This window comes from Callospermophilus lateralis, chromosome 9 (genome assembly GCF_048772815.1).
Source record: "Callospermophilus lateralis isolate mCalLat2 chromosome 9, mCalLat2.hap1, whole genome shotgun sequence".
Taxonomy (NCBI): Eukaryota; Metazoa; Chordata; class Mammalia; order Rodentia; family Sciuridae; genus Callospermophilus; species Callospermophilus lateralis.
Genome location: NC_135313.1, coordinates 17,970,601 through 17,987,850, shown reverse-complemented (window position 1 = coordinate 17,987,850; position 17,250 = coordinate 17,970,601). Strand labels below are relative to the sequence as shown.

General features: G+C 39.6%; 1 protein-coding gene across 7 annotated transcripts in view; it reads right to left on the bottom strand.

The window, feature by feature from the left end:
• Nucleotides 1-17,250, bottom strand: part of Nhej1 (non-homologous end joining factor 1) — a 93,584-nt gene that overhangs the window by 72,062 nt on the left and 4,272 nt on the right. For all 7 annotated transcript variants that reach the window (XR_013092296.2, XM_076865595.2, XM_076865596.2 and 4 more), the window contains 2 exons: nt 9,323-9,461; nt 8,659-8,717 (listed from right to left, as the gene is read on the bottom strand). Coding sequence is in view for 6 of the 7 variants with exons in the window: in XM_076865595.2 (XP_076721710.2) it covers nt 8,659-8,717; nt 9,323-9,461 (198 nt within the window). In the remaining variant the exon portion in view is untranslated. The remainder of the gene's footprint in view (nt 1-8,658; nt 8,718-9,322; nt 9,462-17,250) is intronic.

Below are 17,250 nucleotides of genomic sequence, written 5' to 3'. Positions count from 1 at the left end.
TTGTCCATCTACAAAAAAAAAAAAAAAAAAGGTATAGGCCCTTATAAAATCTTGTAAAAGGAAAATAAAGTGGACTTTTATCCATTTTGGGGGCCAAAAAGAAAAGATGATGGCCCCTGGTAACTAGGTTACTTTTACTAAAGAAATCACAGCAAGAAAACCCCAAATAGAAGGCAAAAGTCAGAAGAAACATAGATGAGAAACATATGCAATCCCCACCCCCACCCAAGAGATGATTTTCATTCCAGAGCACAAATACTGGTGGATTTGTGTTTGAAGCAAAGAAAACCATTCCTTTATATGCCCAAGATTAGATTTAATTGAGCCCCACCCATGATTTTCCCAGTCCCTCAATGGCACCACTATTCTTCAGATCTCTCAGGCATACCACTGACAGCCTGACCCTCCTAAAAGATCACCTTCATATGTCAGTTCTCCAGTCAAAAATTTCAATGGCTTCCCACTGTCTACCACAGTAATTAATAACTGCAAGGAGGAAATGCCCTAACTCCTTCCTAGATGTGCCCCAGTTTGAGAATTGCTGCACACAATGACTGATGTTAATACGAGGACTAAAATGGCAAATAAATATTACAGGAAGAAAAACATTGAGGAACACCTTCAGAATAAAATACCACCTCTTCATCACAGCATTTAAGGCCCCCACAACTTAGCCTCATTATTATCTCACTGACTTCATTTTCTACTAATCCTCACCCATTTTTATTCTTACTTTTGCATCTTTGCCGGTGTGCTTCCTACCTAAAATGCCATCCACATAGTTCCCTATCAAAACCTTAACTAGAGGCTGAAGTTGTAGCTCAGCAGTGTAGCACTTGCCTCATCCATGTGAGGCACTGGGTTTGGTTCCCAGCACCACATATAAATAAAATAAAAGTCTATCAACAACTAAAAAACATTAAAAAAAAAAAAAAAAAACCTAAACTAACCATTAAAATTGAGTTCAAGTGCTGCTTTTTACAGGAAGCTTTTTTAGAATCATTCTACCATCGTGGCCCTTCACTCACTAAACACTGTGAGCCTATTGATGACAATAATATCACACCTAATGATCATAAAACCTTGTATAATTCATGTGTATACTACTGAACATGGAGAGAATAAATTAACTGCAGGTTTCCTCAGGTCATACACAATAATAGAGAGTATATTTTAATGCATTTAGACTTATCCTCTTCATGATGTTCATGAAGATTCTGAAAAAACACACTCAGAATGCTTACCTTCCTTCATATATTGAACAGGAAGTATATGGTAAAGGGGAAGCTCCTCTAACTGTGGATGTAGAGCCCTTGTGGTTCTAGGAGTAATTTTCTTTCCAAGGTTTTGTGAGGTTCTTATTCCTCTAGTTTTTTGAGGTAGTCATCTTGTAGCTGGTTCTAAAAATAGATGTCTGTAATCTCTCAATAACAAAAGAGTCAATGTTTATACTTCATCCCAAAGTTCAGAACACCTCCCAGAAAACAAAAATATTAAGGAAACAAGGCTCACAGCAAAAAATGGCAAGCTAACTGGGCTAATTGCCTATTTACACATAGGAATAAGCTCAAGACTCCCAACAGGTGATCACTTGATGGCCTATTCATAAGATGGGAAGACATGATTCCTTTATCCTCTCACCAAATATTTAATAAATGTCTACTCTGCATGGAGGCACTGTTCTAGGCACTTGAGATAGACCAGTACACAAAACAAATCCCTATCTTTGTTGAGCTTACATTCTAGCAGTGGGGTGACAAATCAAAAACAAAAAGTATAATAAAATAAATAATTTTTTGGCAACATATTGGATGATAACTACTAAGAAAAAAAGAAAAAGTAGAACATGGTAAAGTGAAATGGGAGTGCCAGGAGCAGAGGAACAGTGATGTGGCTTACAATTTTAAATAGAATAGGCAGGGTAAAACGCTAGTGGGAATGTGAAATGTGAACACACATGCAATGTAATCCGCATAGGTATGTCCCCAAATTCTTTGACACAGCTCCACTTAAAAGGTAGAGCTTAATGACCCTCTCCTAGTGTAATCTGGACCTGGTGACCTCACTTCTAATGAAGAGAATACAGCTAGACAATGATCAGATGTTACTTCTGAAATTAGGTTATAAAAAGACTGTGGCTCCACTTGGTCTCAATCTTGCTTTCTTGGTTTTTCTTTTGGATCACTCACTGCCTTTGGAGGAAGCCAGAATCAGGTCATCTGAGTAGCCCTATAGAGAGGCTATGTGGTAAAGAAATGGGACTTCCTGCCAAAAGCCCCATGAGAGAGCTTGGAAGTGAATTCCCCAGCTAACTGCATTCCCAGCTAATTTCATGACTGCAATTTCACAAGGAACCCTGAAATAGAATCTCCCTGCTAAGCTCTTACATTCCTGGAGTAGCAGCAAGGATACCAATGAGGAGGCTATAGCCAAAGCACAGGTAAGAAATGATGGTGGCTCAGACCAATGGTAGCAGCAGAGGTAAGATTATGGGTATATTTTTTTTTTTAGATAGGACTAACAGAATTTCCTGATGGACTGAATGTAAAATGTGAGAAAAGGATGAGAGTCAAAGATGACTCCCAAGTTTTTGGCCTAGGCCAGTGAAAAAAATGGATAGGGGCTGGGCTGCTGAAAAATCAAATTTGGGAATAAGATTCAGAGTTCAGTTTTGGACATGTTGAGTTTAAGATGCCTAGTAGACATCCAAACGGAAATATTGTACAGGAAGTCTGGAGTTTTAAAATAAGATCTATAATAAAGACTAAATCACCAACAAGATGGTATTTAAAGCCATAAGACTGACAAAATTTAAAAAGTATGTAAATTTAAAAAATAAAATAAAGTCATAAGACTAGTTGAGACCAATAAGGGAGTGAGGGAAATAAGAACTGAGTCCTAGGGCACTCCAATAGTAAGAGGTAAGGGAAAAGAAGGAACAATCATTGAGGCAGGAAGAAAGACAGAAGAGGGTATGCTGTGAAAGCCATGCTAAGAAAGAATAATGATGAGAAGGACTGATAAATGCTATAATGAAAAAGCCTAAATGGTCAGACTGGCAAACTCAATTGTCTCTCCATCCCTAGTCTTCCTGTTCTTGTGTCTTCTTGATGACAAATGCTCAGGCAGAAGTTTGTGCAGGAAGCTATAGGAATAACAGGATACCAATACCTGGAAGAAGAGAGCAGACTGAGGGAAAGGAAAATTGTCATGGAATACACACATGAGAGGCAATGTTCACATAGAGTTGGAAAGGTTAAACAGGTAAGAGGAAAGAGAACACCAGGCAAATGAATTGAAACAGAAAGACAAGCAGGAAGCTGCCAAGACTTGAGGATGAGGGAAGTTCAGGGTGCTATAATGTAGTGACAAATGATGAGGCTGAAGGGTCAGCAGGATTAAACACAAATGGTCTTTGTGGCATGCAAGTCTGAACTTTATTCTGTAGGCCACTGGGAACCACTAAAAGGCTTTAAGGAGGAGAGTGGCATAATCAGCTGGATGTGGTGGTACACACCTGTAATCCAGCTACTGAGGAGGCTGATGTAAGTGGATCACAAGTTTGAGGCTCAGACCCTGTCTCAAAACAAAATAAAAGGGCTGGGGATGTAGCTCAGTGGTACAGCACCCCTGGCTCAATCCCCAGTAGTGAAAGAAAAAAAAAATAAGTTGCTAAGTTAGGCTTTCAAAGTAAGGACATGTGGTGACTCCTAAGTTACCAGCTTAGAAAACTGAATAGATAGTGGTAGTTTCTCAAGAGAAGGAATATAAAAAGAGAAATAGAGTTGGGAGACTACATAATTCATTTCGGACTTGCTTAGGGTGTGCTGTCTATGGAGCACCCAGGTGGAAATGTCAAGGATGCAAAAAGAAATACAGGCCTGAAACACAGTGGAGATATGATACTGGTACTCAGTAACATACTGATGATGTTGACATTGGGGTTTGGACGAGACAACTCAGAGAGAAGAGCAAAGGGTGAGAGGATCAAGGACTAAAACCTAGGTAAAACTAACATTCAAGAGGCAGGTAAAGGCTGGAAAACCAGCCAAAGAAACCAAGTAGAATCTTTTGTGAATAAACTTAACAGGATAGCAATTGCCAGGTTAAAGATCTCCCAATCTCCCTCAGGTGATTCTGATATGAACTATAGATTCACCAGGGCAGCAATGAATTATGTTCACAGCATGAAGTATCTGTTCTAGAATCTGCCTGGAACCAGACAGGGATGAAGATACTAACTAAAACTAGACAGGATACAAGGACCACGGCTACATTTAGGATGCTGAGTCAAATCAATGTTAACTGTAGCCTTCAAATTTCTTGGTTAATGTATTACACTGAACAGATTGTTTAAGCCTTATAAGACAATCAGAATACAGCAATGGGAATGACTGCTATTATGAATATCATCATATAAAGACAGAGAAGGAAAAAATTGCAAAATATCTATCTCTACAATGGGCCTCCACCCAGAGGAAGCCAACTGCACACAGTTGTCCAGGTTTTGGTGTCAGGGGTTGACTCTTGGCCAGAGGTTGCCAGCTGCAGAAGGAGGGGCTCTATTTTAGGCTGCCTGCTGTCCCTGAGTCTGTCCGCATCTGGTTTGAGCAGCATGCAGCCCCAGTGACTCACACACCCATGCAAACCGCCTGTGGCTCAGTGGCATGGCCTCGGAATGCTAGCCTTAGGCCAGCTCCCTCCTCACCCCATTACACTGGGATAAATAAATAAAGAGCCCGCCAGCAGCCGCATAGCCTGATAGCAACCAGATGGAGGGAAAGAGGCACAGATAGGGCCAGGAGAAGAAACTCCCTCCAGTGGACTAGATGGAGAGAAGGCTACAGCAGCCACTCATCCTAAACTTCATCTTAAACTCATTTACAATTGCTGTGTCATAACAGTGCCCAATTCCTTGACTTTTCTTCCACTCCAAAAGATACCTCTTAGGCCTAATCCTGGGAAATGCTCCATATGGGGATCTTGCCCTACATGAGGATCATGCCAGCAGTCCTCTCTCCCCCAGCCTTGATTTGAATCAACATTGCCAGTATTCCTGCTTTAGTTAGGCTGCTATCAATTGGCTCCCTTAGGTTCCCTAGAAATGAAAAATCAGAGGCTCTTGAGGGGAGAAGAAAAACAAAAAGGATCAAATATGGGAAAGTGATCCCTGTTCAATCCTTCAATATTTTTCCTAATCTTATATCCAAGAAACCTCCCTATCCCACTGCCCCTGCACTCTGTCTACAATCTCTTCCCTAGCAATATTTCCAATGAGAATAGGAGTGACCCCAAGTACTGACCGCGTGGCCCTCTGACATCAGCCTGGCCTCTCCACGCCTTCATCCCAAGCTCTCTCTCTGCTTTGTTTATCTTCCTATCCCATGTTGCTTATTTTGATGGCACATCCTTTCATTTCAGTCTTGGGTGACCCCATGACCCTTCTGTGTCCTGTTTGCAGCACCCCAGGCAAGCACAGTAACTGAAAAGATGCAGTAGCCATATGAAGCTCTATAGTCTCAATAGTGCTCTAGAGTCCTTTCAGTCTAGCAGCTATGCAGAACATTCTGAGGACAGTGCAGTGAACCCACAGTCATAAGAATTCAAATTACCCTATCCTTATGTCTCCTCAGCTGGTGTGCACAACAAGTTAAAGTAGAGAAACAGAATAGGGATACATTTTAGACTCTGAGTCAAGAAATGTGGGAAGTCCTAAACATACAGATCTTAGGTAAGTCAGTTAACCTCTGAGACTCAATTTTTTCATCTATAAAATGGAAAGCTTCAGCTATGTATCTCTATATGATCCCATTTTTAAAACTTCTACAAGTCTATGAGGCTTGGCTGCAATCCACCCAGTGCCTAGAGGACCAGAACTCATAAAGTAATTAATTGCAAGTACCAACACCATCCCTGAGTTAGCACCTGAATTATATGGCTTTCTCATTCCATTCTACAGGGATGGAGCCCTCCCCCAGCAGCATGAAAGAGATGAGCCTCCGATTTTAAAAATGAGAAAATAGTGGCTCTGAGAGAAGTGATTTATCTAAAGCTGCAAAAGAAACCATGATAATAACTGAAGTCCTCAAATATAGCCCTTAAAAGCAACAATGTATTTACAGGCCACACTGCTACAAAATTCACACAATTCCCCCTGGCATAGATTTATCAAAATATGCATACACAAACTTATTGAGAACCTACTTCTTCTAGGCACTATAATCCATGCTGGGAAGACAGAAATGTATTCAACATAGTCCCTGCCCTCAAAGAAACCAAAAATCAGCAACTCAGGAGGCTGAGGCAGGAGGACTGCAAGTTTGGCACAATTTAGTGAGACTCTGTCTCAAAATAAACAGGGATGGAGACTTAGCTTAGTGGTAAAGTGCCTCTGGGTTCTATCCCCAGTATGGAGTGGGAAGGGGAAAGAAATCAAAGATCAGCAGCAGAAAGCTACAGTTTTGCAGACATAAAAAAAAAAAAAAAAGTATAAACCAATGCACTCTAATAGCAGGAAAGGATTATTTTTATAATGAGAGTCCAGAAAGATCTTCCAAAGAAGCTGAAGCTGGCACTTAAAAGATGAACAGTTTACAAGGTAGATAAGGCCAGCACATTGGTCATTCTAGATAAAGGAAAGAATGTTATAAAGACATAAAGGCAAGAGAAAACAAAACAGCATCTGGGAAAATCGAAAGTCATTTCTTATGGCTGAAACATAAAGCACATATAGTAAAATGTTATAGAGTCAAGTTGGAAAGTACACAGGCGCTAGACCAGCAGAGAAGGCTAAGAGTTAGCCCTGAACTCTAATGCAGGGCCTGAGGCAGGTAAATGGTACACCAGCTCCAGGCTGTGTTAACACTCCTTAATGCCCAGAGATTCACATACAGAAGCCATCTAAGAGAAAAGTGGCCTAAGAAATCTCTGTCAAGGACTGTGGTTGTGGCTCAGAGGTAGAGCGCTTGCCTAGCATGCGTGAGGCCCTGGGTTTGATCCTCAGCACCACATAAAATAAATAAATAAAATATACTATGTCCATCTATAACTGAAAAATAAATGTTTAAAAAACAAACTTGAGTTTTTTAAAAAAGAAATCTATCACATATTTAGGTGTAACAGTCTCTCTTTCCCCAAGAATTTGACATTAATTATGTTTCAGGACTTAGCAATGCAAGCTTTCCTTCTTCTCCAGAGTTAAAACTGCTTCAGTACATGGGCTGAGTACTCAGCTCCCCCCACTTTTTTTTTGCTCCTAGTGTTAAGACTTGAAGTATTAAATCTCAGTCAATGAACAGAAAGAACAGAAGGTTCTGGGGCTGGGGATGTGGCTCAAGCGGTAGCGCGCTCGCCTGGTGTGCGTGCGGCCCGGGTTCGATCCTCAGCACCACATACAAACAAAGATGTTGTGTCCGCAGAGAACTAATAAATAAATATTAAAAAAATTCTCTCTCTCTCTCTCTCTCTCTCTCTCTCTCTCTCTCTCTCTCTCCCTCCCCCACTCTCTCTTTAAAAAAAAAAAAAGAACAGAAGGTTCCAGATCAAGAACACCTGCTTTACATCTAGCCCCTGTGAAAAGTGTTTATTTCAGGTTCAAAAGAGATCTGAGACACAGAACTTATCCATAAGAAGCTTACAAGTAGCCTAAAGGGCAAGATAGAAATATGAATAATCTGTATATAACAATATTATAATAGTATTATTTACTTACATAGTAAATTGGGTAACATGTATAATTAGAAAATGGGGCAATAATACTAAGGTACTAACTGTATAACCAACAAGTTCCAAAAGAATTAGAGAAGGAAAAGATCAATATTGACTGGTATTATCAAAGGTCACCATTATTAATACTCCAACTGTTTGGCCTTCAACAGATGTTTCTTTTGGCCAAGCTTAATCCTTAGAAGGGAAACCTAGGCAGAAGCTTCTGACAGGCCACAATTATCTACTCCCCATTCATTCCTTTGCCAATCCCCTTGTATAAACACTGTGATTTTCCACGGCCTGCAGCACCCACAAGACAGTCCCCAGATGGTAGCCCTGAGCTTTTAACTTACTCTACTGTTAGATGCTGAAGGGACTGGACAAGTAACGATGACTACACTTCTACTCCACAATTCAGATCTCAATAAGCACGAGTTAACAACTGGCCAATCAAGCTTCCCAAGGTTAGAGAATTCCAAATGAAATTCCCAGGTACTTTAACAGAGATAATTGTTAATTAGTCTGCTTTTGCCTTTTGTATTCATCCCCTTTCCTTCCCCCATCTTCCCTACGTACATCTCAAGCTTTATCAGATTTTCTATAGCCATTTTTTTTCAGACAAAGGGCTTTCCAACCATACAAGCCACCTACCACCCAAAATGCAAGTCACCATCCAGGTACTTTTTTGTGGGGAAAGGGGTGGCAGGAACTGAAACCAGGGACACTTAACAATTGAGCCACAACACCAGCTCTTTTTATGTTTTATTATGAGACAGGGTCTCACTAAGTTGCTTATGGCCTCACTAAGGTGCTGAGGCTGGCTTTGAACTTGCAATCCTCCTGCCTCAGCCTCCTGAGCTGCTAGGATTACAGGCATGCACCATCATGCCCAGCACTACCCAGGCACTTTAAGTGCTCAAATTTGAAGAAGAAAGGAAATAACTACCCTACCTCTACCATAAACTGTTCCAAGAAAGCATTTTCTTCAAATGGCTCCGTCTTCAATCGACCTGTAATAAGAAGGGTCAAAGAAAAAGAAATATGATCCTCAGGATGAGCTTCCTACCTGTTGGATGAAAAGGAACAGAGTCCAGAACAGAAAGATGTCCTCCCAGAGATCCCCCCTAGCCAGGTGAGAGAAGGAGGATTGAGAGTATGTGGGCAAACACAAGGAGGAGAGGGCAACTGGCAACAAATGGCAGTTCAGGGGCAGCAGTTGCTCTATGAGACCCTCCTGCCATTTCCATTGACAAAATGGCATGTCAAATGGAATTTTTACTTTGAAGTTGGTGCTTTGCAACGTCCTAAACTCCCAAGTTCACCTTGCCCTAGTACAATTTTGTATAGTTGTTGGCTCCTTTCCAAAGCCTTCCCTTGTCATTTCCTAGGACATGTCTGTCCTTTATAGCTTCCACTGGCCACTTAGGCACCAGCCAGGTACTCAAGGTAGAAAAAAGTATCATCTACTTACTATCAAGTCTCCAGTTCCTAGTCAGGACCCAACACTCACCCCAGGGGAAATAATTTCCCAATGCACATGAGCCTCTCCATTCTCTAAGACCTTTGGACTACCTGTCCCACTCCTTACCCAATTCCTCAAAGAATGTCCTCTCACCTCGGCTCAGCATAGCCCCACTCTCCTGGTAGTCCTGGATCTCTAGATCTTTCATCCGAAGCAATGTTGACAACTCCTTCACGTGGCACTGCAAGGCCAGACTCATGCCCATCAAAGGACGAATCAAATGTTGGGAGACCTTTGATGGAAAAGAGACATCAGTTAGCCAACAGATGCTTCCAGAGTACTCTCTGCATTAGGTACTAGAAGAAAACACCAAAGAATATTTTCACAAGAATTTATAGTTTCAAAGGCAAGCATCCATTTAGATGAGCATAAATATAAATGTAATAATTAAATAAATTTATTAAAGAGGCTCAAGGATTGCCTTTATGACCCAGATAGAATATGGATAGATTAACTTAAGAGTTGTGATTTAGAGACAATGATGTAATACAGTTGAGAAAAGGAAAGTATTTGCTCAACTCTCAGCAGAGGTTAAGAAATAAAAGCAAAATATTCAAGTAGCCCTCAAGAGAGTAAGTGTGGTAGACAGACATGATAGCACATGCCTATAATACCAACAACTTGGAAGGCTGAGGCAGGAGGATTGAAAGTTCAAGGCCAGCTTCAGTAACTTAGCAAGGTCCTAAGCAACTTACTAAGACTGTACTTCAAAATTAAAAAATAGCAAAAAGGGCCTGGGATATGGTTCAGTGGTTAAGCACCTGTGGGCTCAACACCTGGAACCAAAAAAAAGAAACAAAGAAGGTATGGCTAGTGGCTAAAACAGAGTACACCAACTGGAGTGTAACAGAAAACAAAAATTCAACAGAAAGTAGAGAGCTCTGAAGTTCAAGTTAGATCATTTATCAAGTGCCATTTCAAGGCTGATGATAGCCCAGAATTTCAATCTGTTTCCACAAATGCAGCAGAGTCTCAGGTTGTTGTTATAATAAAAGCACGTCAATTTCTAAAAGACTAGCCAAGAAATAAATAAAATACCCACCCAAATATACCTTGCTTTTAACAAGAAGTAAGAAGGATGCTAGCACAGTATGGAAATTCCTTAGAAAACTTGGAATGGAACCACCATTTGACCACCTATCCCACTCCTCAGTCTATACCCAAAGGACTTAAAATCATCATGCTACAGTGATGCAGCTACTTCAATGTTTATGGTAGCTCGATTCACAATACATAAACTGTAGAAACAGATTATATACCCTTCAATAGATGAATGGATAAAGAAACTGTGGTATAAATACACAATGGAATATTACTCAGCCATTAAAAAAATGTAATTATGGCATTTACGGGTAAATAGACGAAGTTGGAGAATATCATGCTAAGCAAGTAAGCCAATCCCAAAAAAACAAAGGCCAAATCTTTTCTTTGATAAGTGAATATTAACATAATGAGGGGAACAGGTGGCAAGGGAAGAATGGAGGAACTTTGGAATGAGCAGAGTGGGGAGAGGGAAGGGGAAGGTATGGCGGCGGGAGGTGGTGGAATGAGACAAACATTATCACCCTTATGTATGGGTATGATTGTATGAATGGTGTGACTCTGCATCATGTACAACCAGAGAAATGAAAAGTTGTGCTCCATTTGTGTAAAAATAAAATAAAATTAATAAAAAAGAAGGATGCTAGCAGAGCTATACTACAGTGCAGCTATAATGATGCTCTCATATGATAATGTAGAGCTGTACAGAATAATCATTTAATTCACCCATGCAAGGTGTCCATTAGCCTCTCAAAGAAAATAACTAGGGGCTGGGATTGTGGCTCAGCGGTAGAGTGCTCGCCTAGCACGGGCGGGACCCAGGTTTGATCCTCAGCACCATATAAAAATGAAGGCATTTGTTGTGTCCATCTAAACCTAAAAAAATAAACATTAAAAAATAAATAAATAAAAATAAAGAAAATAACTAAGTCAATCACCTATTTGTGGCTTAGGGATGCTACCAGAGTTCCTTTCTTTTTCCCCTGAAGGACATAAATTAAAGAAGGAACTAAGAAGTGGTGCTCCAGATCAGGGGTCAAGAAGATTTTTTTATGGAAAAAGCCAGATAGTCGATATTTTCCACTCTGTAGACCATACAGTCTCTGACACAACTACTCAACTTTGCTGTTGTGGCACACTAAAGCAACCCCAGACAATATGTAAACAAAGGAGATGGCTGTGTTCCAATATAACTTTCCAAAAAGAGGCAATAAGCTAGATTTGGCCTGCTGGTCACAGTATACCAACCCCTGTCTTAGTCCTAAAAGGGAGCAATTTAAGACTAGAGGTGCAGCTTGGTGGCAGAGCACTTGCCTAGCATACATGAGGTTCCAGATTCAATCCTAAGCACGAAAACAAAATACAATAAATAAACAGGAAGGAAGACTTTAGACAGGATACTCCAACACAGGCTTGAAATGAAGAAAAGGTACCAGAGATTCTCATAGGATGTGCAAGCCAGATTAATCTGAATCAGGACCAGAAGTCTGAGCTCTTCAGACTCTTGTGTTTTCATTTTCCATTAATTTTTCTAGGCAAAAGTTACCACTAAAACTTCTACTTGTGTTGTGACTCAAATTATATGGAAAATACTTTTTTCCCACATTTCTCTAATAATCAATTAGGAAAGACTGGATGTGGGAAGTGGGCAGAGAGAGAGTAGTGCTGGCATAGGGTGGAAGGTCAGAAGCCAAGTCAAACTCTAGATGTTCTTTATTTCTTTCTATCACACAGCACACCCCAACCTGGCACTGCCTCCTTACTCAGGTCTTCAGGACACTTAGGTCTCCAAGAAGTACTGCTCAGAATGTGGTGGAAGTGCAGTTTGGGGGAGATTTTTATGCTCTAGACCCAATTCTCTTTCCTAGAAATAGTTTTGTTAAGTTTGGTCCTGGTTAAAGTAGATCATGAGGGATAAAAAGTTGAATATTTGTTAAATGCCAGGCTAGGTTTGGTGAGTTGGGTTGAAAATAATTACCACCATGCATTTGGTGGCACCACTCAAATAACAGGTACTCCTAAAGTTAATAATTAGCCTCTCTCAGGGAGTAAAGGGACACCTTAATAGCAATCTCTCTGAGTGGTGCAGAATATATCATGAAATATGGTAAGTTTTAATCAATGTTATGTCTAATTAAATATGATAATAATATACCAGGCTACTCAAAAGATCTATCAGACCCTAATGTCTATATAGCAACAACAGCAACAGTTTTATCAGTACATATGTCATCTTTTCATCTGCTCAAATAATTTCATAGGGTATACACCTATAATCCTAGCAACTCAGGAGGCTGAGACAGGAGGATTGTGAGTTTGAGGCCAGCCTAGGCAACTTAGTGACATCCTGTCTCAAAATAAAAAATTTAAAAAGGGTTGGGGATGTAACTCAGTGGTAGAGTGCTTTCCTAGCAAGTGCAAGAACCAAGGTTCAACCCTCAGGAAATAAATAAATAAATAGTAATAATTTCATAGGATTGTGTTATACCTTCTGAATTACTGAGGTATAATTACTTTCAAAGTTAAATGAACACTAAAATGATTTCCCTTAAACCAGATAGCTTTGCTCTGTTCTGGATAGAAATCTTAAAAATATGTATCAATGGTCATAAGAAAGAATGGTGCAGAGGCTGGAGTTGTGGCTCAGTGGTAGAGTGCTCGCTTGGCATGCATGAGGCACTGGGTTCGATCCTCAGCACCACATAAATGTAAAATAAAGGTATTGTGTCCACCTAAAACTAAAAAGTAAAAAAAGAAAGAAAGAAAGAAAGAATGGCGCAAATGTGTAAACAGATCAAAGCAAATGCACAGACATTACAAGGAAAAATCCTGATGTGCTTTAGGAGGTCAGGATACTCCCCTTCACTTACAGACAGCAAAGGATGAAGAGATGCAGGTCACGAATCAATTCAACCAATACTTACCAGGAACCTAACATGTGCTCTGGGACTTCTGCTCTCCAAGAACGCCCAACAGTTAGAGAGGTTAGGAAGTGTGGTAGATACAGAGCAGAAGTTGCCAATCTTCAACCATTTAGAATTTCCCCCAACGTCTTCTGATTTCCCACAGAAATGCTCACAAGGCAGGAGACAGAATAGCAGTTTTCAACTCCAGATGAATCATATCAGGTGACACAGTGAAATGGATAACAGACTAGAGAGAAGGAGACCTAGATTCCAGTCCTGACTCTCACATAACTTCAATATGAAAATGTCTTGACTTCAACCACTTTCATGGTCCTTTTCTTTTTCAAAAAGAAAAATTATGGAGTTAACTGTTTGCTCTCACAGATACAATATAATACTAAAGTCGAGCAATGTTACACATATTTTCATTTAATCCTCACAAGTCTATAAAAAGATTGTAATTGGTATCTCCATTTTATAGCTAAAGAAAAAAAACATAAATGGTGAAATATGAAAGTGCTGGGGTTAATTACAAAATCAAGTCAGCTGGTTCCAAAACCTATGCTTTTTACCACTAAAAACCTTGAGAAATGACTCCTGGGATCATAAAATGGTCAAAGGGGTGACAAATTTGAAAGGAAAAATATAGAATATTTATATTAGATACTACAAAGAGCAGACAGTAGGAAGGAGGAAAAGAGATGAGAAGTTCATCACAAGTGGAGACCAGCTCAAATTATAAAGCAGAGACCCCAAACCTCATATGTTCCACAATATCCTGCAGCAACTTAAGAACCATTGAGTTGTTATTATGCATACATTATGTGGTAGAGGCTGTAGGTAATTAGGTATTCTCCTACTCTTTCTATGGCTGGTAGGACTGAAGGTCTCTGGAGAATACTCTGGCATTGGTTTAGCAAAATTAAAGATAAAAATACTCCTTGCCCTCGCTGTTCCACATTCAGAAATTTACTTATGCATTTACACACATAAAAAGTAAATATAGGGTTAATGATACAAGTGCTTGCCTTGCATGCAAAAGGCCCTGGATTCAATCCCCACCACCACAAAAAAATAAATGAATATAAATGTAAGGATATTCACAGTATATAACAAAACACTAGAAATAAAAAAAATGTCTACTAATAGCAGATCAATGAAATACATATTGATAAAACTATAAAATACTAAGTTGCCATTTAAAAATATTATACAGGTTTTCTAAACATATTGACATGAATGATCTCTATATAATTAAGTGAAAAAGTCAACATATTGAGCAGTGTACAGCATGATGCCATTTGTAAAACTATACGTGTATTTGTAAATATGTATTGGACTGTGTATGTACATAAAACACACACACTACATAGAGCTTTTTTAAAAAAATTTACAAGAAACTGATAAAGGAATATCAGCAGTTGCTTTAAAGAAGGTAAATGAAGCCGGGTGCGGTGGTGCAATCACGCCTGTAATCCCAGCAGCTGAGGATGCTGAGGCAGGAGAACCCAGATGCTAAGCAACTCAGTGAGACCCTGTCTCTAAATAAAATAAAATCATGGCATTTGCAGGTAAATGGATGGAGCTGGAGAATATTATGCTAAGTGAAGTAAGCTAATCCCAAAAACAAAGGCCGAATGTTTTCTCTGATATGTGGATGCTGATCCATAATGAGGATGGGGGCAAGCATGGGAAGAATGGAGGAACTTTAGATAGGGCAAAGGGGAGGGAGGGGAAGGAAGGGGGCATGGAGGGGAAGGAAGGGGGCATGGAGGGGAAGGAAGGGGGCATGGAGGTAGGAAAGATGGTGGAAGGAGATGAACACCATTACCCTAAGTACATGTATGAAGACACAAATGGTGTAACCCTACTTTATAGATAACATGACATGAAAAATTGCGCTCTATATGCGTACTATAAATTGAAATGCATTCTGCTGTCATGAATAACAAATTAGAATAAATAAATAAAATACAAAACAGGGCTGGGGATATGGCTCAGGAGTTGAATGCCCCTGAGTTCAATCCCTAGTAACCCCCCCGAAAAAAAAGGAAGGAAAATGAGGGACTAAAGAGGGTCAGAAAGGAGACTGTTTTCTCACTGTAAACCTTTAAATGCTGTTTGAAATGTTTGACTTTGGATGAATTACCCATTCAAAAAAAAAGTGAAAACTATCACAAGAATGAGTAACAAACAAAAATTATAACCGCATGACCTCACAGACACACACACAGAAGCCTGAAATAGCATCTGCCTACACCCTTGCCAGTGCCTGTGGCTATGACTCTTCCCTATAGTTCCCCAGGCTCGGGGGTTTCCCTGGAATGACATTCCTCTTTTTTTAATGATGAGTATTTTATTTTCACTTAAAGTACAGTTGTTAATCAATTGTTCAAAGCTAATTTCTGCCAATAGCCAATCAAGGCTCACCCACCTAACACATTTTTTTTTTTTTTTTTGGCTTCTTCTCTTACTATAGCTCCTCAATTAGAATAGTGTGCTAGTTTTTCTCCACATATTTCTTTACTTATAATAATATTAAACAAGTCCTCTTTTATTGTATCCTTTTAAAAATTATTTATTTATTTTTGTGGTGCAGGGGATCAAACCCAGGGCCTGGCACATACTAGGCAAATGCTTTACCATTGAGTTATATCCCAAGCCCACTATATTCTTTGGAAAAAAGAAACTGTCGGAGTCCATCAGCCTCCAAGAAGAGCTCCCTCCAAAGTCACACTATCCTGTGTGTAGAACCATGTAAAGCAAAGTGAAATTAGATATTACTTAAGATTCCCAAAGGCTGTGGAAATATTTGGGTTCATTCTTGAGGGAACAGTGCCACCTGGTGTCACTTAGAAAAAGTCATGAGGGATTTAAATGATACAGGTAAATTCTATATCTAAAACAGGATGGAAAATTTCACAAGAAGTTCAATTAAAATCCACAAATTTGACTGACTACATGCTAGGCAATATATTGGCCTTAGAAATACAGAAATGAGTAAGAAGTAGTTCTCTTAGCACTCAAGTTTTACTGGGTTCCAGTTCATGAATAAACATCAGTGAACAGTTTATAAAAATGTCTTTTGTTCCATTCATAGTCATATAGGGATGCTAGAGCATCATTCCACCTGTGGGAGACTAAACACATAGGCTGGGAAATGATGCTTACTTTCTACGGATCCCTTTGTTGAGAAACTTGTCCCCTGGTCCTCCCACAGAGAACACCCTGACCTCTAGTGCTACTAAAATAAGCCCTGTTTGTTATTCATGAAAACTAGTTCTCAATGCTCAATGCTTAATTTCTTTTTTTTTTTTTTTTTTGAGAGAGAGAGAGAGAGAATTTTTTTAATATTTATTTTTTAGTATTCAGCGGACACAACATCTTTGTTTTGTATGTGGTGCTGAGGATCGAACCTGGGCCGCACGCATGCCAGGCGAGCGTGCCACCACTTGAGCCACATCTCCAGCCCTCAATGCTTAATTTCTAATAAAAGCTCTTAGAGCACAAAAAGCTACAAGTGAGCAGAAGATAATGACTCTCCTAGTCCCTAAAGTGGGCCTTCAGACTTGACTGATCTGGAGTTCAATTTCTAACTCACTTATTTATAACCTGGATGACTTTGGACAAGTTACAAGGACAGTCATTAGGATTAAAAGATCAGACAATGTTCAGAAAATAACTAAATCAGCACTTAGTCCACCGTTATGAGCAGTCCTGATAAAACACAAGTGGGACCATGTAAAACTCTATTTTAAATCCACCCTATTTCTCATGCCTTCCTATCTATACTACGGTTATAAAGTTCCTGAACTCGGTCCACACTTACACATCTCCATACCTGTTTCCTGAGAATGATTTTTCTCTTTATTTTATCCCAAATCATCATCAAAACAACTCAGAAATTCACTTTTCAAAGAGGTTTTCTCTGATTCTCAAGCCATTTGGGACCTGTCTCAGTGACAGAACTTACCATACTTTGTCATAATTTCCTTTCTGACTCCTCATTAGTATAAACTCCAGGAGGAAGCCATATACATATGTATACACACACACACACACGTTTTGGGATAC